Here is a 24,885-nt window from a genome sequence, read left to right as displayed (position 1 = left end):
ATGGCTTCTTTGTTTCAACCTCATGAAGCAACCTCTGCTAACTTCAGACTTTTCTTATACAGCTTCTTCACCTTTCTCAGCCCTCACAGAACTGAAAAGAGTTAAAACCTTTCTCTGAATTGGGCTTTGGGTTTAAGAGAATATTGTGGCTGGTTTGATCTTCTGTCCAGACCACTAAAACTTTCTCTATATCAGCAATTACACTGTTTCACTTTCTTATTGTTTGTGCGTTCACTGGAGTAGCACTTTTGATTTCCTTCAAGAACTTTTCCTTTGAAATCACAACTTGACTGTTTGGTACAAGAGGCCTAACTTTCAGTGCATCCTGGCTTTCAACATATCTTCTTCAGTAAGCTTAATCATTTTTAGCATTTGATTTAAACTGAGAGATATACAATTCTTCCTTCACTTGAACACTTAGAGGCCATTGTAGGGTTATTAATCGGCCTAATTTCAATATTGCTGTGTCTCAGGGAATAGGGAGGCCCTAGAAGAGGGAGAGAGAGAAGAAGCAGCTGGTCCATGGAGCAATGAGAACACACACATTTATTGATTAAGTTCAACATCAATATGGGTGTGGTTCATGATGTCCCAAAACAACGACAATAATATCATCAAGGATCACTGATCACAGATCACCATAAAAAACGATAATCATGAAAAAGCCTGAAATACTGTGAGAACTACCAAAATGTGCCACAGAGACACAAAGTAAGCACATGCTATTAGAAAAACAGCACCAACAGACTTGCTCAATGCAGGGTTGCCACAAACCTATAGTCTGTAAAAAATGCGATATCTGCAAAGCACAGTGGAGTGAAGTACAATAAAATGAGGTATACCTGTATACACACAGACATGATACATAAATATACATATTTGAATGCATAAGACAGTGAGGCAGTCAGGATGAAGGGTATGATGTGGAGAGAAAGGTTATTTGCTGAGGTGATGACAATGTGAGGACACACCACATTTCTCCTTGAGACATTTGCTGCATCTTAGGCATAACTGGCTAAGAAGCTAGGCAGAGCCTTAGGCAATCTCATGGGGGCTAGGAGGTAAAAATTAGAATTTGGAATTACCAAAGAAGGGAGAAACTGAATAGTCTAGATCCTGTAGAGAAATGAGGTCCAAATAAGTCAGACTGACACTGGGTGACAGTTTTCCCTTCTAGGCATTGGCTGATTGAGTGGCTAAAAAGAGAAGCAAAAACCAGCTGACAAACAGAGTAGAGACTTTGGCAATTTCATTGTGGTGGGGAAACACAAATTGTAGTTCCTGACTCATCAGGAATGACAGGCCCTGTAACATACCCCAGACTCTCACTGGGAGTCTTGGACACCTTCATATTAAAAGGTGTGTGTAGGGTGTGTGGAAGGACAGGCTAGAAATAGTCCAAGTCCAGCTAGTATAGTCCCTGACTGGACTGAGGTGATCTGCTTCTTTGTTGTCTGCTAGAGGACAGGGTGAATCCTCTCTGGAAAGAGAAGACATCAACCAGAGCCTCAGTGCTTTTTTTAAATTAATAAACTTTATGTTTCAGAGCAGTTCTGGCTTCACATTATAATTGAGCAGAAAGTACACAGAGTTCCCACATATACACTGTCTGCATACATGACAACCTCTCCTACTATCAGCATCTTGCCTCACAGTGGTACACTTATTACAATCAATGAACTTATATTGACACACAATTATCACCCAAAGTCAACAGTTTATATTGGGGTCCATGCTTTGCTTTGTACATTCTATTAATTTTAACAAATGTATAATGACATTTATCTACCACTGCACCTCTGTAATTTTTTTTATACACCATGTTTAGTCAATATAATTACAAGGCATTTTAGGAGCAGGACCAAGAAGAGTAAAGAAAATAGATTCGTATATTGAAGTTATCAGTTATGGACTTGATCATGATATCTGCACTCCCATGTTTGTTGTGGCACTGTTCACAATAACTAATATTTGGAAGCAACCTAAATGTCCATCAACAGAAAAATGAACAAAGAAAATGTGGTATATATACACAATAGAGTACTACCCAGCCATAAAAAAGAATGAGATCCTATCATTTGCAACAACATGGGTAGAACTGGAGATCATTATGTTAAGTGAAATAAGCCAGCCACAGAAAGACAAACATCACATGTTCTCACTTATTTGTGGGATGATCTAAAAATCAAAACAATTGAACTCATGGACATAGAGAGTAGAAGGTTACCAGAGGCTGGCAAGGGTAGTAGGGGGTTGAGGGTGAGGTGGGGAAAGTTAATGAGTACAAAAAAATAGAATGAGTAAGACTTACTATTAGATAGCACAATAGGGTAACTATAGTCAATAATAACTGTACATTTAAAAATAACTAGAAGAATGTAATTGGATTGTCTGTAACACAAAGGATAAATGCTTGAGGAGATGGATACCCCATTCTTCTTGATGTGATTATTTCATATTACATGCCTGTATCAAAACACCTCATGTACCCCACAAATATACACACCTACTATGTACCCACAAAAGTTAAAAATAATTTTTTTAAGAAAAATCTGTGATCAATTATGAATGTATCACAATGGAAATTTTAAAATATTTTAACTGAATGATATGAACATGTATCAAATCTTGCATGATGCAGCTGAAACTGCTTCTAGATAATATTTATAGCTTTAAATTCATATGTTAGCAAAGTGGTTGCAAATCAATCATCTGAGTATCCATGTCAAGAAGTTAAGAAAAAAACAAAAACAAATTAAACTCAAAGAAAGTAGAAGAAAGTAATAAAGATAATAGAAAATACTAGTAAAACAAAAATTCAACACTCTAAAAATGACAAAATGAAAATCTGGTTCTGGTTCTTTTAAGACAAAATTGACAAACTCTTAGAAAGACACTATTAAAAAAAGAAGAGAAGACAATCTACCAATATCAAAAACAATAAATGTAAATCACTGTAGATCCTATAGAATTTAAAATGATCTTAAGAGAATATTATAAGCAATCTTTTTGCTGATAAATTTGAATATTCATATTAAATGAAAAAATCTTAGCAAAAAATATCAGTTTACCTGAATTGCTCCCAGAAGAAATATAAAATCTAAATGGTCTTAGCTGTATGTAATTTAAAACCCTCCCATAAAGAAATTTTTAGGTTTAAAAGGCGTGGCCAGTGATTTCTTCCAAATATTTAAAGAAGAAATAGCACTGTTCTTACACAATGCTTCCAGAGGTGTTTATTTATGGAACACTACACAGAAAACTAAAAGGCATTATTGAAAGACATTTAAAGCTCTAAATAAATGGAGAAACAGACATTAGTGGAGTGACCATTTTAAACATCGGAAGATTCAATATCATAAAGATATGATTCATTTAAATTCATCTATGTATTACACTCAAGGCTGCTTTGGAAGTTTTTTTTTTAATTAATTAAAATAGTCAGGGTGATTTTAAATGGATGTGAATCTAGCCAAGTATAGACCAGGCCATTGTAAAGGAGAAGAACAACAAAATTGGAGGACCTACATTTATATGAGGAAAAGGAACCAGACACAACAGAGTAGTAGTATATGATGCCGATTACATGCGTTTCAAAAACAGACAAAATCAATATATGGTGTTAGAAGGTAGAACGGTGGTTACTGTCACGAGAGAGTAGCGTCTGGTAGAGGACCTGCGTGGGATTTCTTAGGTGTTGATAATGTTTTCTCAACCTGGCAGTGGTTACACAGGTGTATTTACTTCATAAAAATGTATTGAGCTGTATACATAGGTTTTGTATGCTTTTCAGTAGGTAGGTTAGAATTCACTAAAAAGTTTACCTTAAAAAAACAGCTGCCTCAGAGATGCTCAAATCAGTCAATTCTGGGGACTGTTTCCATAGTGAAGGTGAGCCACCATGTATCTGAGGACCATTATACACCAACTAGCGCTCATCTGACTTTTCCAGGAAGTCAGATTAAAATCAGGGTTAATGGTGACTCCCGTGATGGTCCTGGGGATACCCTGCCACTTGTACAACTGAAGTTACATTCCCTTACCTTTCTCCTTACTTCTTTCTTCATGCTCAGCTCAAGTCTTGGACTCCACCCCATGCCCAGAGTTTCCTTGGGATCACCTCCTGCCTGTGCCCTCTGGCTCACCCTTGCACATACGACATTCACCATCTTAGAGTGTCCTTGCCCTGGTTTAAAATTTGATCTAATACACACCCAAGAGCAACACCATGACCTTGCTCTCAAAATTCGCAGTAACCTGTTTAAAACTGATGGTGATACCTATGCTGTGTCACTCAGGTTATCCTGACCACCAACCTGGCCTCATGATTTTCCCTGACTTATGGTGACCCACAAGCCAGCCATAACAAAAAAAAAACTTGGTCTCAGTTAAGCTTAAGATGAGTACAATCCAGCAGAATACCAATCCTAGAGAGTGTTGAGATATTCAGGTACAACATAAGCCCCTGCTTTCTCTTGGAGGCTAGATTGGATTGATGATTTAGTATAATCTCTTGTCCTCCCTCCTCGGATCTTCCCCAGTGCCAAAAGAAATTGATCTCAGGGCTCTTTCTGAGATTCCTACTTACATGAAGCCACGACATGTTTCTGTGGTAATTCTCCTCCGCGCCGGCATTACTCATTCCCTCTGGCTCAATGCTGGGCTCGCTTGCACTCCAAGGACTCCCTTCTTCAAAAGAAAAATACCAAGAAAGGTTTCAGTGTTCGGTCTCCCTGGACAGCATGTTGTTATGGTATAGTTGTCCATGCTTCTGAATCCTAGGGCAGACTACCATGGCCCAGTGGGTTACAGGGCATAGCATTGACTTTGTTGGAGGAATATTAACAGGAGCTGTTCCCTTCACCACCAGCTGAACTGGCAATTTCAAAGACATTTATGATCTCTGTTATGGTGGCTTCCATTTTGAGAGATGGGAGCAGAGAAAAAAAAAACAGAGTCAAGTCCTTGAATTGCTGAGATGAGCCAGTTATTGATTGAATGCGCCCAAATCCATTCCACACTGACCAGACCTTGCAGGTGTATTTAAGGAGTGACAGCAACTAACCTGCCTCACAGTGACTGCTGCCTCCACTGTTCTGTGACTGCAGCTAGTGCTATTGCTCTAGCCACCAGGCTTTGCTACCAGAGCTATTTCAAAGATGGGCATGTACCTCTGAAAAACTAAGGAAATTTGGAAGCAATTATGTCCAACTGTGGACAGCCCTTGTGTCCAAACTCCTGTCTGTGGGAAAGTATAAAGGAAATATCTCTCAAGAATTCCCTACTTGGTAGACTACACAACAAAGCTTTCCCCTCAAATCTAAAAACTTTTATGGATCTTTTTAATGACAAAACAATGTCTTCAACCTGGCTATTTTGACTCAATTGGTCAGGATAAACCGATCAATTTAAATAATTAATTGCAATAAGTTTTCCCCAAATTAACTGATGATAATGCTCTAGCTTCAGACTTGTAACAAAAGTAGTCATATATACTTTAAAAAAATGTCTCCTTAAGAAATAAGCTGAATCTTAAGTAATGCATAAATCAGCTATTTTCAAAGGCGAGGGTGGGTGGATACAGAAGCATTTTCTATTTTAAACCTTCTTTGATTAAATATACTCAGCTTTTATTTCAGCAGACTTGATCGATAATTTATCCACACTTCTTGCTGACTTTTGAAACTACTTACCTAGTAAGGAGAGCTTTCTATTTTGCCTTGCAGACAGAGACTGAATGGCAAAGTGAATGGGCTTCAACTTTTACCTAATATTTAATGTTAGGCAGCTGGTGAGTTCTATTTTCATGCCTACTTAATCTTTTCCTTGTCTATTAAGATACTAATTAGGGCCCCTATTTTGGACTGCCATATTTTGGTATTTGAAATCTCTTTAGAGCCTACAATGACAATCTATAACTCTCATGCTTTGACTGTACACTGATTTCATTCTCAGGTGTTTAACACATTGTATGGTCATCTTCTAGTTTATCTTTAGAGCATCCTTGCATTGTAGGCAAGAATTACTCTCACTGTGTATTCAGAGAAAACAAATCCCTGAGAAGCTAAATGACTTGTTGAAGATCACTCATTGTCAGGTCTAGACAATCTTTACTCTGAGATTTTGGTTGTTCATACTGTTAAATAGAGACTTTAAAATATAGAGAATCTTTAGATAGTCCTCCCCAAGGGAATTATATTTGACATTGAATGTTCTGATCAAAAGAATGAATACACAAACATCTGAATTTCAAAGACTGTCCTTGTCATTAAAGTGTTTTCTTTCCCTAATGAATACTCCACATCCTTGCTGCTCAAAGTGTCGTCCTTGAATCAGCAGCATTGGCTCCACCAGAAAGCTTGTTAAACACGTAGAATCTCAGATCCCCACCCCAGATCTGCTGAATCAGAATCTGCATTTTAACAAGCCTCTCCAGTGACCCATATGCACATCAAGGCTTGAGCTGCCTTGCTCTACCAAGGGTAGTATGGTTTTCAGGCTGAACAGGTTGTCTACCCTATGGCTCTGCCCTCCATCTATTTATGTGTAAGAAAATGGACTTCAGCTCTTTCGGGACTTGGGCCCTGTCTTCCTACCCCCCACGTCCCTGCACACCCCACTCCTCTATGTTACCTAGGTCAGTGACAGTGTCCCTGCTCTGGGACAGCTGCAGCTCCTCAGCCTCAGACTCTGAGTCCTGCCGTGATAACTTGCTGCTCTTTAAGCTGCCGACCCGGCGAATGCTGGACAAGGAACCCCCCTTCTTCACCTGGAAACTGCGGGTTCCTTTAATCTGGAGCAGGCGAGAACCTCCTATCCTGATCTTCCTGCTGGGAACTGTATTAAAAGAATAAAATAGGGCTTTTTCCCCCCTAGTGTTCCCCAGCCAGTGTTATATCCATCTCTCCCCAACTTGTCCCTGATCAGCCTCCTCTGCCGGCCTGGATGAGCACTCTGGACAAGGAGCTTCTCCCAAGCCCCCAGTCCTGCACAAACCACCAGGAAGGGCTGGTGCAGCTTCTTTCTTGGACACAAAGCTCATCGGAACTGGGAACAACCTGCTCTCTTTCTGGCCCAGGTTTCACAAGCATGAGTGTGCCTTTGAGGCAGCATCAACTAGGACTATTAGTACACTTGTATCACGGGATTCCTTGATTCAAGAGAACCACAAACCATTTGTTTTTGCTTTCCTTTCGAAATGGGACTTACAGACTTCTGTAAGCTGTCACGTAAACCCCTTCATTTTGGAATACCTCATTCAGAAATAAGAACCAAAGGTGCTTCTCTCTCCAACAGTCAGCAGTGGCTTCCACTCTGCTCCTCAGAAAAGGCACTAAACAATCTGTTTTCACTGGGGTGCTTTAGGTGAGCATGAATGTGAAATGGCTCCTCCATTTTCAATGCACTTAATGACTTCATACTATCCTCCTCTCAGTCAAAAGGCTGGGTGAGATGTGATTCCAAATGGTGCAACCCCCCCTGAGCCATACTTATAACAGTCTATGCATACCAAGAAGAATATGCATTATTCATCTTTAGTGTTCTGGAAGAAATAGTAATCAGTGAGGAAAATAAAAGGGTAAAAGAAATGCATTTAAACTTGAACCTATCTTTCTTTAAATCAACAGCATCCTTATTTTCCATAGTCATATACACACCTCCTTCCTTTTCAAGATTTGGTGTTTTCACACATTGATTTTATAGGGGTGGGATAAAGTAAGTTTTCAGGGTTTAAAGTCCATTACCAGGAAGGGGCCAATTTTATAAGCTTACCATCTTAAGACATGAACGAGTTTCTTACTAATTGTTTAAGGCACAGTTATTAATATTTTAAAATTCCCAATCAGAAAGTTTGCATGTTAGTTTCAGGTTTCTCATTCATGAGAGAGTTAATATGTGACTGTGATAGAACTTGTATAACTAAAACATTAGCTAAATGTATACTTTTAATGCCACTTAAAGGAGGTCAGAAGAATTCCTGCTGAATAATGTGAAAGTTCTGATTTACTGTTGTGATGAAGAAAGATTAAAATTATCACCATGCAGCTGGTAAAGGCCCCATGGAGCTCCCTGAACACATCTGAGTAGAATTTCACATCTGGATGGAATTTCTTGCAGCACAGTTAGACAAATCCCACAAAGACCATGAACCATAATGCTGCATTTTAATTATAGCACAAAACTCACACACTATACTTTTCAATATTTTTTTATGTTTAATTGAGACTTAATCACCTATCTGAAATACGTTTGAAATAGAAAATAATTAAAATTTTGTAATGACTACGAGTGCAATTTCATGTCTAAGTAGATTCGGAAGTACAGAAAATATTAAACAGATAATTCTTAGATTTTTACAGAGGCACACACTAATATTCTTTGCCCAATTTTATGACACTTTTTGGCCTACAGATGCAGCAAAATAAACTCAAATTAATGTAATCAGAAAGAAATTTAATTTTGAGAGCTTGTTCCACCAAAAAGGATAGTTGGAGATATCCTATAGCACTGAAAAATTACAGTTCAGAATTATGGCACTGGTTATTTACAAGGGGCACAGCAGTTAGAATTTATATTTGGTATTGTACATGAAAAACATCAGTTGAGATTGTGCAGCACTGAATTTTAGCCTTTATCTCCATGACAACAAGAACTAGTACAAAAGTGAAACAAATCCATCTAAATTGGATAAAACATCTTTGGCCTTTTCTTTCACCTCACATTGTATCAATTAGCAAGTCCTGCTGGCTGTACATTTCAAAATATCATAGGATTTTGACAGCTCCATCCCCTTTTTCCCTGGACTAATGTAACTACATAATTGCTTCACCTTTCCCTCTACTCCCATAGATTAAGTCATCTTTTAAATGCATACATCATAAACAAACACCTTATATCACATTTCTGGTAAAACCTACGAACAACTCTAATGCACTTAAAACAGAATTAAATTTCTAACCACATCTACCAGACCCTGTTTGCCCTTTGCATACATTTCCGACCCATCTCCTACTATTCTAAATGATTATTTCACTTGAATTTTTCCTGGTAGAATCTGAATTGTCCTCAGGGTGTTTATTTCAAGAACTGGCATCTTCAGGTTTTATAAAACCAAATGGTATAAAATTTTAAAAACTGTAATTAGCAGTGTCTCTATTGTCTTCATTTTCATATTGGCTTTAGTAGATGACAGCTTGTCAAATGGATTAAGGAATATTTAGGAATCTTTGGGAAGATTTCCATCAACTGATTAAGGACATTTTATGGATATATTCTCATTTAACTTATAGCTCCAGTTTTCCATTATTTGTTTATTAAACAACTTTCATATATTAACATAACCATTCTGTGAGCAGAAAAAATATTCAGCATTTGAGTGTTGAAATATTAAAGCCAATTTACATAAATAATAATCATCAAATTAAAGTTCTTAAAATTAATCAGATATTTTATTTTATAAAATGGTGTAAATTTTACTCTGCTGAAGTTTAATTGTGTAATATTAGGAATTATCTACTATCTTAAATATAATTACCACAATAACTTTGAATGAGGAAAGACAAGACTACCTTCTAAATTAAAATCTGTTTGGGATATGTTTAAAAGAGGGAAGCTTCTCATCATATGCAGTATAATTGTCTGAAGTAAGTAATATTTGAAAAAAAATTCATTTGATACTTCTTCATACTCAAAAATTGCTCAAGACTTGACTTATCCTTCCTGCAACATGGCCTCTTTTGGCCATAAATTCAATAGAATATGATATATGATTATCTGTATTTTTAAAATGTTGTGAAAACATTTTGATCTTGAACTATTCAAACTTTTCCCAATGTATATCTATTCCCTTTTAAATATTGTGTGTTTTCTCTAAACAGGTCTATTCCTTCTAAGAATCATTCATTTGTTGTTATCCAAAATTTATTGAGTCATTGTCCATAGGATGCTAGAAAATACTTCAACACATAAAATCATTTTTGACTCTTCTAGCAAATGTGCAGATGTTCTTTTAATTGAAATTCATTGGAAAAACATGGAAGGGCAATGGAATTTTTAAAATGGCAAAATCAAATACTGAAGTTGGCAGTTTAAAGGAGGCTCTAGAGGGCAACTTAAAACTTTGCAATCTTTAGTTCATAGTTAGGATTTTCTATGTGGGTTCTAATCTAGATGCTTATTATGGATATTTAAAAATCCAACAACAATAGCTATTTATTGTGTACCTACAATTCACCAGGTATTAAGTTTACACTTCATTTGCATTGTCTTATTAAAAGTTTTCAACATCACAATGCAGTAGGTGTTAACCCAGTTTTACAGAAAACAGAACTGTGGCTTAGAAGGTAAATAACTTGGACAAGGCACATAGTGAGTTACTATATTTCACCCTTTTAAGATACACAACTTGTTCACATTTTAACATATCTGGAAATTGGTATTTGTCATGCAAGAGATGACATCTTATGATCACTTGCACCAGGTAGCAGTTGTGACACCTTTGTTATTGCTTGTCTGTGTGAAAATGTAAAGCACCAGCAAAAAGTTAAACAGAATGAGTGACAGGATCTTTTAACCCTAAGGAACCAAGTGATAGTGAAGGGTAGGTGGGTAAGTCAGATGTGTTTAGCAATATTCCTGAAGACAGACTAAAGGTGGGCTAACTTCATATGGGTGCAAGTTGGCTTAAGTAATTAGCACAAAAAACTTTACTTCTTTTATGAATCCATTTAAGAAATGATGCATCACTAACATTGTGATGGCACAGAGGACATTATCACACATAGAAACATAGACATTAGATAACTGTGAGTTGAAAAGTAATTAAGACATTTAAACTCTGAGTTGAAGATGGTTTACAGAAACCTTAACCAGTTTATTTATATATATATATATATATATATATATATATATACAGGATTGCACAAGAATGATATATAATAATAATAATAGTAAACTACTTCTAATTAGGTCTGAATGTCCTTTTTCAATAAGAATAAAAGACAAGCAGCTGGGCACAGTGGCTCACACCTGTAATCCCAACACTTTGGGAGGCCGAGGCGGGTGGATCACCTGAGGTCAGGAATTTGAGACCAGTCTGGCTAACGTGGTGAAACCTCGTCTCTACTAACAATACAAAAATTAAGAAAATGTGGCACATATACACCATGGAATACTATGCAGCCATAAAAAAGGATGAGTTAATGTCCTTTGCAGGGACATGGATGAAGCTGGAAACCATCATTCTCAGCAAACTAACACAGGAACAGAAAACAAACACCAAATGTTCTCACTCATAAGTGGGAGTTGAGCAAAGAGAAACATGAACATAGGGAGGGGAACATCACTCACCAGGGCCTGTCCATGGGTGGCAGGCTAGGGGAGTGATTGCATTAGGAGAAACACCTAATGTAGATGACAGGTTGATGGGTGCAGCAAACAACCACAGCACGTCTATACCTATGTAACAAACATGCACGTTCTGCACGTGTATCCCAGAGCTTAAAGTATAAAAAAAATAAAAATAAAAGACCTAGGGACAGAGGGACAGAAACATGGATGACCAAATTAGGCCAAGGTGTGTATGTGCATACAAGTGGGTGAATTTAAGTTAATTATAATGGAAATGATATGTACAGATGGAAAATACTGAACTATTTTTAAAATACCACTGTCTAGAAAACATCCTTAGCCAGGCCAAAAGAAATTCTGTAAACGCTGTAACACTTTTATCTTTCTTAAATAACACGGTTCCATAAATAACTTTTCTAGGTCATTCTTATCTATTGAAAAAATTACAAGCAACCTGTAGGCTGAGTATATTACTTGAAGACTCACAAAGTAGTCTCCCATTTAAAAAATCAAATATAAAACCTTCACATCTGGTTAATATCTGGTCTATTCCATGGTTATGGAACTTGTTTAATGTGCATTTAGCAATGCAGAAAGACTGTAGCTGTTCTTTCTGTCTTCATAGTTTCATAAAAATGATTAAATAAGCCTAGTGCTTTATTAATTGATGAGATTAGCCCTACAAGTGTTTAGCAGAGGTGTAGCTTTTAAAACGAGATTCTATTTACCAAATTAGTTTCACATTAAGTAATGGTCCCCAAGAATTTCATACGAATAGATGCCATTGATGTTAAGATAATTGAGAAATATAATATTATTTTTTCTCATTTTATTATGTTTTACATTTTAATAAAAGCATATTAAGAAAAGAAAAAAAAAATACAAAAATTAGCCGGGCGTGGTGGCAGGCACCTGTAATCCCAGCTACTAGGGAGGCTGAGGCAGGAGAATCACTGGAACCTGGGAGGCGGAAGTTGCAGTGGGCCAAGATTGCGCCACTGCACTCCAGCCTGGGAGACAGAGTGAGACTCTGTCTCACAAAAAACAAACAAACAAAAAAGCAACAAACAAACAAAAGAAACCAATAAAAGACAAGCTAAGTGATAAGAAAGTATTATGTAAAAGTTCAGTTGGGAGTATTTTTCTTTTCTTATTGGTAAATCAAATAATGGTTCATCTTATAGCTTTAATGGAATATGGAGAGTTTCTGAGCTAGAATTGGAAGCCAGGCCTCTCTGACTGCAGAGACCAGCTTCTAACAAGCATGATTTTCCATCATAATGCCTACACAGTCAGTATTGTAGGAAATCAACAATTTGGGTACACAATTTTGTAGTTTAGACCCCAGTGCAAATATCCTATGAGAAACGAGAAACCCTGAAACATGAAGGAACCTTTGTGTTTCCATACCTTTCTTCTCCTCGACTCCTGTATCTGATTTGAGAGTGTGGCTGCTGCTGTGAAGAGAATCTTTTGAGTCTTCATTTTCGTCCAGGACCCCAGCAAAGCTGATCTTCCTCTCATATCTGTGCCGGTCCAACTCGGGATCCAAACGAAGTCTGCAGCTCTCCAAGTCCTAAAATGCCAGTGAGGAGCACATGAGCGCTGGCATCTTCCCAGCACTGCATTGGTCTCGCGGCAAGCCTCCCTCCATTTTGAATTATACACAACTGCGTTTATACAGCCAGATTCCTTTATCTGACGCTAATTTTAGACTGTGACCATGCAAAGCTATTCTTGACTTAAAAAATAAATAAAATCTTTCCTAATTCATAGTATTTTTCCCCTTTTCCTCACATGCTTTACCTTCCAAAAGCATAGGCCTTGATCCAAATCCACAACTATCTTCCTTACCTTCTAACTCTTTGTCCACAGTTTTGGCTGCATCTTTGGCCTTTATCTATTATTTAAAAATCATGCATCAAGCATGGATGCGTTAGGTACTGAAGGATAAATACGGAATTTTTTTAATCTTCAAAGGAACTCAGAATCCCAAGATAGAAACTGAGAAGGCAAACAAGTGATAAATTTTAAGACTGAGAGTAGGAGCTCGAAAATCAGACTCGGAACTGTGCTCGACAGAATAATAGCCCCACAGATGCCCTAATCCCTGGGACCTGTGAATATGTTGCCTTATATGGCAACAAGGATTTTGTAGATGTGATTAAGGCTAAGGAACTTAAGATTGGGAGATTATTCTGGGCTAGCTAAATGGGCCCAATCACAAATCCTTAAAAGTGGAGAGCCTTTCCAGGCTGTAGTCAGAGGAAGCTGTGGCTATGAAAGAAAGATGAGAGAGATGCGATGTTTTTAGCTATAAAGATGGAGGGGTCGGGCTCGGTGGCTCACACCTGTAATCCCAGCACTTTGGGAGGCTGAGGCGAGCAGAATACCTGAAGTCGGCAGTTTGAGACCAGCCTGACCAACATGGAGAAAAAACCCCGTCTGTACTAAAAATACAAAATTAGCCGGGCGAGGTGGCGCATGCCTGTAATCCTAGCTACTCGGGAGGCTGAGGCAGGAGAATTGCTTGAACCTGGGAGATGGAGGTTGTGGTGAGCCGAGACTGCGCCATTGCACTCCAGCCTGGGCAACAAGAGGGAAACTCTGTCAAAAATAAAAATAAAAAATAATAATAAAAAAAAGATGAAGGAAAGGGTTGTGAGCCAAGAAATGTGGGTGGCCTCTAGATGATGAATAAAGGGTGAGGAAACAGATTCTTCCCTAGAGCCCTAGGAATGGATGCAGCCTTGCCAATGCCTTGATTTTAGCCCAGCAATACCTGCCTTGGATTTCTGACCTCCAGAACTGTAAGATATGTTTGTGCTGCTATAAACAGCTAAATTTCTGGTAGTTTGTTACAGCAGAAATATAAAATGAATAAAGAGTTGATGTTTGAGTTAAGTCTTGAGGATTAAGTAAAGATAGTTTGGCAAACAAGTGGGGAAAGGCAGTTCAGCCTTAAGAAACCTCATGCCTGAAGGCCAGAGGCTCAAAGCAGTATCACACATTGGGGAAATTTCTTACTCCCTTCTAAGAGGATTTAAGTATGATAGGAGTTCCATCACCATCTGAGGCTGAGCACAATGATCTCATATAATAAAGTAAGCCTTGAGGAGAGTAATTACTTAATAGAAGTTTGGTCTCTGAGGCCCCAAATTGAGAATTTGACTTGTCCTGTGAATAGAGATTTGTTTATCCTAAAGATCATATTTATTCTTTTTTATTTTTAATTTTTTAATTTTTTAATTTTTTTGTAAATACGGGGTCTTGCTATGTTGTCCAGGCTAGTCTCAAACTCTGGACCTCAAGCGATCCTTCCACCTCAGCCTCCCAAAGTGTTGGGATTGCAGGCATGAGCCACTGTGCCTGGTCAAGATCATATGTAATTATTAACTTATAAAGTACTTTTGGAGTACCTAAAAATATATATAAAATTCTAATTTTATTTTTATACTGTATTTTTCTAATTATGACATAATAAACCCTTAGATTCAAATAAATATAAAAAATAAAAATATTTTGTAAACCCAGTTTGCACCAAGATTAAAATCTTATGCTTTTGATTGTCATCAATAAGATAAAATTTTAGGCTGGGCATGGTGGCTCACACCTGTAATCCCAGCAGTTTGAGAGGCCAAGGCAGGCAGATCACGAGGCCAGGAGTTCGAGACCAGCCTGGCCAATATGGTGAAACCCCGTCCCTACTAAAAATACAAAAATTAGCCGGGCATGATGGCAGGTGCCTGTAGTCCCAGCTACCCAGGAGGTTGAGGCAGGAGAATCAGGAGAATCATTTGAAACTGGAAGGTGGAGGTTGCAGTGAGCCAAGATCACACCACTGCACTTCAGCCTGGGCAACAAGAGTGAAACTCCATCTCAAAAAAAAAAAAAAAAAAAAAAAAGAGATAACATTTTAGAGTCTACATTTTGTTTCTTGTCCTTTTGACTTAAGAACAGAAGTTACATTTTGACTCAGAAAATTATATCACACCTAGAAAAATATAGGAACTACATGGAATCTATTTTACCATCATCAAGAATATTCCATAAATGTAATTGCTTCCCTGAAATTAATCTCTTTTAGAAAAAAAATAACCTAATCTACCTTCCATTGTGGTAGCCAAATCTAATGAGGGAAATTTCTTAGTTGGGATAAGAAGCAATCATATAATAATTCTGATTCACAAAAGTAGTTCTCCTTTCCAATTTCTTCTTTTATCTGCTTGTCCAAATCCTACCTAGTCTTTCAAAGCTACATTCAAATATGACCTCTTCCTAGAAGGTTCATCAGAGCTATTCAGCCCCTTCTTTGGCTAGCCATGGCTCTCTGCTACTTTCTCAGGGACCCTGTTACATTTTGCTTCAGAAAGTAATTTTTTGTATGTTGGTGCTCCTGTTACAATATAGTTATCTCTGTATCACCTTCATCCCCACCCCTGCAACCATCACACCACCTTGCTCATACTTTATTCTCAATAAATATTCATTAGTTATGTCTTGGTAGCTATGAATTGTGTTTTGCTTCTGATTTTTTTAACTTTAGAAACCTTTGAAATCCAGTGTTTTTTTTGTTTTCTTTTTTTAAAAAAAAAATTTTAATTTAATTTTAAGTTCCAGGATACATGTGCAGGACGTGTAGGTTTGGTTTGTTACACAGGCAAATGTGTGCCATAGTGGTCTGCTGCACCTGTCAACCCATCACTGAAGTATTGAGCCCTGAATGCATTAGCTATTTATCCTGATGCTCTCCCAACCCCCACCCCCACACCACCAGACCCCAGTGTGTGTTGTTCCCCTCCCTGTTTCCATGTGTTCTCATTGTTCAGCTCCCACTTATAAGTGAGAACATGCGGTGTTTGGTTTTCTGTTCCTTCGTTAGTTTGCTGAGGATAATAGCTTCCAGATCCATCCATGTCCCTGCAAAGGAGATAATCTCATTCCTTTTTATGGCTGCATAGTATTCCATGGTGTATATGTACCACATTTTCTTTATCCAGTCTATTACTGATGGGTATTTGGGTTGATTCTATGTCTTTGCTACTGTGAATAGTGTTGCAATGAACATACACATGTATGTATCTGTATAATAAAATCATTTGTCTTTAACCCACCTTGACTTAATTTTTGTATAAGGTGTAAGGAAAGGGTCCTATTTCAATTTTCTGCATATGGCTAAGCAAGTTTCAGCAGTATTTTTTTTATAACCTGATTTGTTAAATTCCGTTGGCATGGTTGGTACAGCCTCTAGCACAAATATTGCACAAAAGGACCCAATATGCTGTTTTCTGTAACAAACAAATGTAGACATACAGAGACCTCCTTACCACCTTCTTCTTTATTATTATAGACTCATCTATGCATTTGATGGGAATTACTGTTTTCATTACATGTTGCTTACTCATCATTGATTGGTCTCACTAATTCAACTGGGAAACATTTTAGTAGACCAGCAGTTTTATAAACAAAATTTCATTTAAAAAATATTCCTTTGTTGTTCTCAAGTTTAGAAGATAATATTTAGAAAAAAATTTGCTTATGCTGTTTTAGACTATAAATCTTATAAAAATGCTGCCTTTTCCTTTGTTTAGACATAATTTAATTGCATGGTTTACAAAGTGCTACCAGAAGTTGTTTCTTTGTGAGGGAGGGGGGGAAGCACACTAATTAAGTTACATTTAAGGATCTATCTGGGGAAAAAATGTCACTTTGGCTGTATTTATGCTTACTCTGTGGATTTACTGTTTAGTGCCATTTCTTAAAAAACTATGTAGCCTTAAAAAAGAAGGAAATTCTGACATATGTGACAACATGGATGAACTTTGAAGACATTATCCTAAGTGAAATAACAGTCACAGAAAGACAAATACTGCGTGATTCCACTTATATGAGTAAGTACGTAAAATAGTCAAATTTATAGAATCAAAGAGTGGGGGCCGGATGCGGTGGCTCACGTCTGTAATCCCAGCACTTTGGGAGGCCAAGGCAGGTGGATCATGAGGTCAGGAGATCAAGACCATCCTGGCTAACATGGTGAAACCCCATCTCTACTAAAAAAAATACAAAAAAATTAGCCGGGCATGGTGGTGGGCATCTGTAGTCCCAGCTACTCGGGAGGCTGAGGCAGGAGAATGGCGTGAACCTGGGAGGCAGAGCTTGCAGTGAGCTGAGATCACACCACTGCACTCCAGCCTGGGCAACAGAGCAAGGCTCCGTCTCAAAAAAAAAAAAAAAAAAGAGTGGAATGGTGGTTGCCAGGGACTTGGTGGGACGGCACAATGGGGGAATTACTTAATAGAAAGGCATAAAATTTCAGTCAAGGAAGATGCTCTATACAGTCAACAAGAACATATTATACACTTAAAAATTCATTAAGAGGAAAAATCCAATGGTAGGTGCTCTTACCACAATTTAAAAATAGAAAACAATTGCAAGAATTTCTGTGTTGGTAAAACATTTCAGTAAGTTAGAATGTGGCTTGAGTTTTCTTTACTATCAACTAGAGTTAGATAGCTGAAATGTGAGAAAAAGCTTCTTTCCCTCTTTATGTTATAAAGGCCACATCTTGACACAATACACAAACGTACAATGAAACGTACATGTTAAAAATGAAAATTCTAGTGTAATGAATAAAAGATTTCAGAGGCCCAATTAAAGGTGACATAAAGTAAAAATTTTCCTCTTGCTAACTGACTAACTGTAGGTTAGTCAAATTATATTAATCAAATTTAGAAGATTTGATTGATCTTTTAAAAATAAATTTGTTACAATAATAAGGACCATTAAACTCTAGTTTTATAGAATTGATAGGGAAAACAAAAATAACCTAGTCAAACTTTAGGATTCTTATTTTTTTATTACAGTGGATCAAAATGGTGACCAATAACAATCTGAAAACTTAAAAGTAGATGTACTTTGTGCTTTTATGAAGACTTCAACATCATTAGAATGTTGATAGGGATAATACTGATAGAGGCCTACAGATGTGCTGAGTGGTGGCCTTGATTTGATTTTATAGAGTAGTCTCAATATAATAGTGAAAGTGACAATTCAGAAAATTAAAGATTCAGGTTATTATGAAATTACATAAGGGCAGTAGAAGAAACTTCTCTTTTCAATATCCAAATGGTAGTGTCACAGTCCAAATGTGGGTGTTTCTCTTGAGAGCAGACAGTTTACTCATAAATATTTCTAACTTGAAAATATCCACTTTCTGTTCTAGAGTGTGAGGCAATGGTCTTCCTAGAACTCTGCAAAACCAGAGGCAGAGGTGCCATGCAGTGACACCAGAACCCCCATTCTTTCACTCCCGTCCCCACCCCGCCTGGCCTTGCTTGGGACACGGCCTTGCTCATGCAGAGTTTGGTTTAAAAAGGAGGAAAGGTGGCCGGGCACGGTGGCTCACGCCTTAATCCCAGCACTTTGGGAGGCCGAGGCAGGCAGATCACCAGGTCAGGAGATCGAGACCATCCCAGCTAACATGGTGAAACCCCGTCTCTACTGAAAATACAAAAAATTAGCCGGGCACGGTGGCACGTGCCTGTAGCCCCAGCTACTCCGGAGGCTGAGGCAGGAGAATGGTGTGAACCAGGAAGGCGGAGCTTGCAGTGAGCAGAGATCGTGCCATTGCTCTCCAGCCTGGGCAACAGAGCAAGACTCCGTCTCAAACAAACAAAAAAAAAAAAAAAAAAAGAAGGAGAGGTGGTGGATTGTGGATTGTAAAATTTGCTTTAACGGAAACACATAGATTTGTTTATGTAACAATTGCTCTGGGAGATAGTCTGGTTCCTCAGCTCCAGCTGGATGATACCTGTGATGAAAGAACCACTGGAAACTTGGTGCCCATTAGAGAACTAGGAGTGAAGGAAAATTGGCTCCAAGGTGTGCTCCACGCCACACACTCTGTGAACGTGCCTGGTTCTTGCATAGTGTTTATATTTATATCATTGGTTAAACAAATCAGGCCCTCATGGTACACCACACATGAGTGTATATGTATGCATGCATGTGTGTGTGTGTGTGTGTGCATGCACACACACACGCATGGTCTTATTTCTGTCTATCCATAATCTATAGGAAATGCTACAGAAATAACAATGTACATTTGGGGATTTTAGACACTAAATACTGGAGTACTTTCAACCATAATTTAAATGAGAACACCCATTAAGAAGCAAATTTCTATACAGATTTATGAGCAGTTGGTATAAAAAAATTTGTTGGTGAGTTCTGGAAAACATTAGCGATAAAACTCCTCATATTTTCAGAGTAAAGGAAGCTAAAGGCTCCTAGATATTCCCAGCATAATTAATAGTGATCAAAGAAACACTGTATCCAGTAGGAAAACCTTCACTGATTTCTAGATTGACTTTGGAGTTATTATTATTTGTAATGAGGAAAAGAGCATTTCTTTTTATGTTTCAAAATCCCTTGGTTGAATTTTTAAACTTATGTGATACACTAGCCATGGAACATTTAAGAAAACTGTGAATCTTGGAAACCCAGACACATGCCTGGCCTCTCCAAGTAACCTGATTATTAACATGCATGCTTTAACTTACCACCAGAGGCTCAGTGCGAGGTCTGGGCAGGCAAGAAAAGGTCTCTCGCAGGAAGGTGGTAATCTCCAGAAGAAGCTGACATGCTGCCATCTTCAAGGCAAAGGGGCAACCGCATTTAGAGGGGTTCACAGTACCTATGAAATGAAAGTGTTCTTTCATAAGGAGACAAATCAACAAAAAATACAGAAATGCATAGTTTGATGGACATAGCTACACATGTGTAAAATCAAATTGCATATGAGAATGTTACCTATATATGTCCAACATCCAATTACATACGAGGACTTTATCTATATCTATGTAAGTTCAATTTACCTATTCCCTTTAGCATGATTTATGCACTACCATAAGCATCTCTCTTCCTCCATTTTGCAAATTCTACAGAGCGCTTCAGTATTAAAATATTGAACAAGTAGAACTAAATTATTTTTCTTAAAGCATCATAGAGTAACAAAATGCAGCTCCAACTAAACTAGAATACCTTTTAATGAAAACAGAAATGGGAAGTAATCTCGCAAGATTTCTACGCTGCTATTCAATCAGATTTAGACTATATATACGGCAGTGAACTAGATTTGGAGCTACAAAAATTCTGTCAGTTCATTTTATGAGGGATGTCTGTCTTGCTGTTTTGAGGGCAGTGAAGTTGTTTCAGCTCTAGTCCAAATGTGCTTCTGCAACAGAGACAAGACATACTTATTGGATCACATATATCATACAGTTTGTGCAAGCTAGCCTGTCAAATTAAGGCATAGCTATACTAGAAATGTGCAAATATTCTCTTTTGCTCTGCAGAATATTGACCTTTGAATTAGTAAAGCGTTGTATCCACTAGAAGCCAACTAATAGATTTTGCTCTAAAGACAGATAATGGCCACGGTAACACCATAGTGATTTTTTAAATTCTCAGAATTAGTTCTCAGATATGTGTCATCACAACTGATGACACAGGATGATGCAGAAATATATTGATTATTTAAGTGTTCAGAAAAAATCAAAGCCATGTAGAATTCTTTCTCTTATAAAAGAAAGGAAATGGTTATCCATTTTAAATGAATCAAGTCATCAAGCAATCACAATATCATTACATATGAACAGTCCTAAAAATATCTCTAAAATGTTTCCTGCGTGTTAGGCTTTCTTAATTGAATAGAATACATACTTCATGATTTCATTTGAAAATAGGTGGAAATTATGGTCTTTCTGTAGATATTTAAGCTATTGTTTTCTCAGGAAAACCATTTTCTCTCCTGAGTTAATTTGTTGCCGGGGACTTTGCCTCTCATCAAGAATGGAAAAGACAAGCTTCTGTAGAATTTCCAGCCCAAAAGTTGCTTGCACCATAATCAGCTTTTAAATGCAAGATGAGCTGTGTATTGACTTGAAAGTGGAACTAGAATCAGACATATCAATCTTATATATGTCTTATAGGGGCTATTTGACTAAATATTGTGTGGATATGCAACACTTTTTAAAAAATAATTGAACACTAGACATTCAGTATAGACTTTTGGGTCTGTCGTTTCACTCCTAAGGTTATCATCCGGGCTTTTCTTACCAGTCCTGCAGACAATGAGCTTAGTCTTAGTCTAGGCTCTTTCATGGCTATCATATTAAATATCCTGTTATAATAAACAAGGATTGAGTTCTACCAAGTCTCAACAAAAAACTAATATTCTAGGCATAACATATTGGTAAATGACACTTATGCAGTCTAATGCAGATTCAAGTTGTTTTGGCCTAGGAGGATGCATGCATTTAATGTTGCTTCAGCTTCTCTCTGTTCTGAAGGGCCCCTGGAAGTTCCAGGATGGTTTAGAATGCCTTCTGGCTAGATGGGTCTTATGGTGGGCCTTCCCTAGGTTCTGTGATTGCTGGATAAACCTCATTCTAAGATAGTCTAGGCTACTGTAGATATCTTTGGGGCCAACCTTCATTGTTAGGTTGAAAGACTGACATAATAATTTGGTGTTTTGTCAATGGCTACATCAAGAAGATTTGCTCTGATTTGATAAGGTCTTAGAAGGGGCAACATGATTAAAAAATGCAAAAAAAAAAAAACTTTGGAAGGAACGTGGAAAGGAAGATCATAAGAGTTTTCTTTGATTCTTATTTAGTCCTGCCTAATGTTACACCCCATCCATTCTTTTACATTTCATGACTGCAACAATGCAGTAGGTCTGAATCACCTAACGAAGGACAATTCTTAACATGTAGTCAGGGAGCTTGAATTTCAAACCACAGGGGAAGGTCAGGAGGAAGAGATCTCACTATGTTCATTATATAAAGATACGAATTCCATAACTATAACTGGAATTTTGTATTCCATAAAAGGCAGTGGTACATATACACAAAAGCTTGTATGGTATAGAACACATGTATGCACAAAATGATGTTGAAGAAGGATGTAATAGGAATCTTTTTGTCTCTACTTTTCTATGATGAAATTCAATTCTAAATTTAATAAATAGGTACAGTACAGCAGACATTCACAGTTCTAGCAACCTCTGAATATTTTAATATTTCAGTGTCATGTTAAATACTATAATATACTCTGTTTAAAATTTTCAATATTTTAGTGATTTGGAAAATATTTCATATTCAATTTTATTTGGTCTGATTTTGTTTCCTGGAGCAATACAAAAAACACAAAATCTGACAAAATCTCTTCTAGGACAGTAAATTTTCCACAACTATAGTGCCTCAGAGATATTTTCTCAGAGAAGTCTAATACCAATATCTGTTTCATCAAAGACAAAAAAAAGAATAAATGTTCCATCTTGCCTGCAACTCCTTGCCCCTGTCTGTATTCTCTTTCTGGTTCTTGCCTTGTCTCTGTGTGGCTTTATGCACATGCTTTACACCCATGCACAGGGAAAAGAGGAGAAGGAGCAGTGGAAAGACATGGGGAGGTGGTAAGAATATGAAGGAGAAAAGAGAAGTATTAAGTGCTCCTAAAGCAGAGGTTCTTACAAGCAGGGGTTCTTGTAGTAAAGGGAGTCTCCTTACTGTCATCTAAAAAGTCTTCCTCCTCATCCTCCTTTCTAAGTCTCCTCTTGGTCTCTTCATCGTAAATGAGACCCAGCAGGTTGGCTGGGCTTTCACTTTCCCCGTGGCACAGCTCATTCAATCGGACGCCAATTGCCTACAAGGGGAAGGAAAACAATGAAAGAGCACAAACTAAGTCAAACTCTAAAATAGGCTCTCACATTACATCACACATAAGCAACCAATTAATGAGAATTATTTCCAGCATAAGCCTCTTCTGTATGCCACAGTGTTGTTTCCACCATATTTGCCAGTATGGAAACCAGAAATGGAAGAAATGGCTATCCCCAAGGTCATTCAGTCTAAAGACTTGTAAAAACTAGAATGACACCTTTGTATATTTGTACAAAAGTTTTTCTGAAAATATTTCCATTTACTCAAAGGTTATTTATTTTATAGATATGATACAAGGGAGTACACAGTTGCTTTTAATGGAGGATTTAAACATCAGAAGGCACAGTTCTTCAGAGTGCTTCTGATTATGCTATTTTTAATGAGAATGTCACTGTCACGCTAATGAGTTTAGAAGCTGGCAAGAATTCTGTTGCTGCAATTTTTTTCTATCTGTCATTATATATGTACTTATTGGCTTCTTTTACAGACCTTGTTCCTCTTTCCATAATACTTTATGAATTAGTAAGAAATGCTAACTTTTCTTTTTGTAGAGTGCCCAACAACACTAGAAATATGAGTTTTAATAACTCAGCACATGGACAATATTGGTTTTTACACGGTATTCTTAGAACTAACATCCTTGCTATCTGTTATTGAATCATCAGGCACTATTGTCTGGTTTATCAAAGGAATTTTCCACAAGAAGAGACAAAAAACACTATCTAATTTATTTTATTTCCAATTATATACTGCATGCAACAACAGAAGAGACACAGGCTCAGGAGCGAGAGAGAAAAAGTTAAACAGATCACTGAACTTGGGGTTTGACAGTTTGGATACTCTGTGTTTAAGTGAGAGCAAAATTCCAGCTAAGTTTCTTCTTTCTTTCTGTATCATACTTTGCAAATATTTAGAAAAGTTACTAAATTCTCAGCAAGTAAGAAAATATACTTACTACCAAAAACCAACATGCTCAAGCTCTCTAAGTGAAGATTATGCTCATACTCTTTAAATGAAAAGACATTTTTGAGTATCTTACATATCTGGAAACAAAAAGGTCTCCCTAAACTCTGGAATTAAGTGAGGAGCTAAAAACCAGGAAGCAAAAACCATACCAAGGAGAAAGCAGTATGTGGGATTCTAAAATTTTAGCTGCTAACTGGATACGTTTTAAGCAAATGAAACAAATCGTAAAAACAAAACCACCACCACAACAAAAAGACTTATCCTGGTGCTGCTATTTTGGAGATCCTCTGTTAAGGAGGAGACATATAATTATGAGTCTGGAATGGAGCCAACCAACTAAATAGTGAGACTCAAAGGGGAAAAATATCTACATTGACCATTCCAGGATGTTGTAACTAAGCAACTTAAATTAAGTCCACAGTTTATAAAGCTTAAAGGGCTGCTCAAAAAATGAACTTGTCTGGTGTAATACTATATGTTTAAATAATAATTTAGATCTCTATATCTCATCCAAAGCTAGAAAAATGCCTCATGGCTATGTTTATTCATCTCTTTCTTCATTCATCAAATATTTATTAAGTGAGGTAATTTGTTAGGTTTTAAATAGAACATAAAGTTGAGTAAGTTGTTATAGTACACTAGTACCTTTGTTTAATGTGCCTTAGTAGATTATAAGCCCACATAAGAAAGATTACTGTTTGGCAAATAGGAAGTTTAGAGGGGCTAGGAGGTTTGCCCAAGGTCACTCAGCAGGATTCAAACATAGGATGTCTGACTGACTATGTCTGTGTTTTTCCTCTCAATGAGCTTACAGTCTATTGAGGGATGTAATAACGTAACGAAACAA

General features: G+C 37.3%; 1 protein-coding gene across 4 annotated transcripts in view; it reads right to left on the bottom strand.

Annotated features, from left to right (window-relative positions):
• UNC80 (unc-80 homolog, NALCN channel complex subunit) overlaps positions 1 to 24,885 on the bottom strand; it is a 230,340-nt gene that overhangs the window by 101,047 nt on the left and 104,408 nt on the right. For 2 of the 4 annotated variants that reach the window (XM_054477211.1, XM_054477212.1), the window contains exons 24-28: positions 22,920 to 23,055; positions 19,911 to 20,044; positions 12,760 to 12,925; positions 6,634 to 6,837; positions 4,589 to 4,689 (exon numbers count right to left, since the gene is read on the bottom strand). In XM_054477211.1, coding sequence (XP_054333186.1) covers positions 4,589 to 4,689; positions 6,634 to 6,837; positions 12,760 to 12,925; positions 19,911 to 20,044; positions 22,920 to 23,055 — 741 coding nt within the window. The remainder of the gene's footprint in view (positions 1 to 4,588; positions 4,690 to 6,633; positions 6,838 to 12,759; positions 12,926 to 19,910; positions 20,045 to 22,919; positions 23,056 to 24,885) is intronic. The other 2 variants (XM_054477213.1, XM_054477214.1) reach the window with 1 other exon arrangement.

The sequence above is a fragment of the Pongo pygmaeus genome, chromosome 11, assembly GCF_028885625.2.
Source record: "Pongo pygmaeus isolate AG05252 chromosome 11, NHGRI_mPonPyg2-v2.0_pri, whole genome shotgun sequence".
NCBI classification, from domain to species: domain Eukaryota; kingdom Metazoa; phylum Chordata; class Mammalia; order Primates; family Hominidae; genus Pongo; species Pongo pygmaeus.
This window is presented reverse-complemented; position numbering and strand designations above follow the sequence as displayed.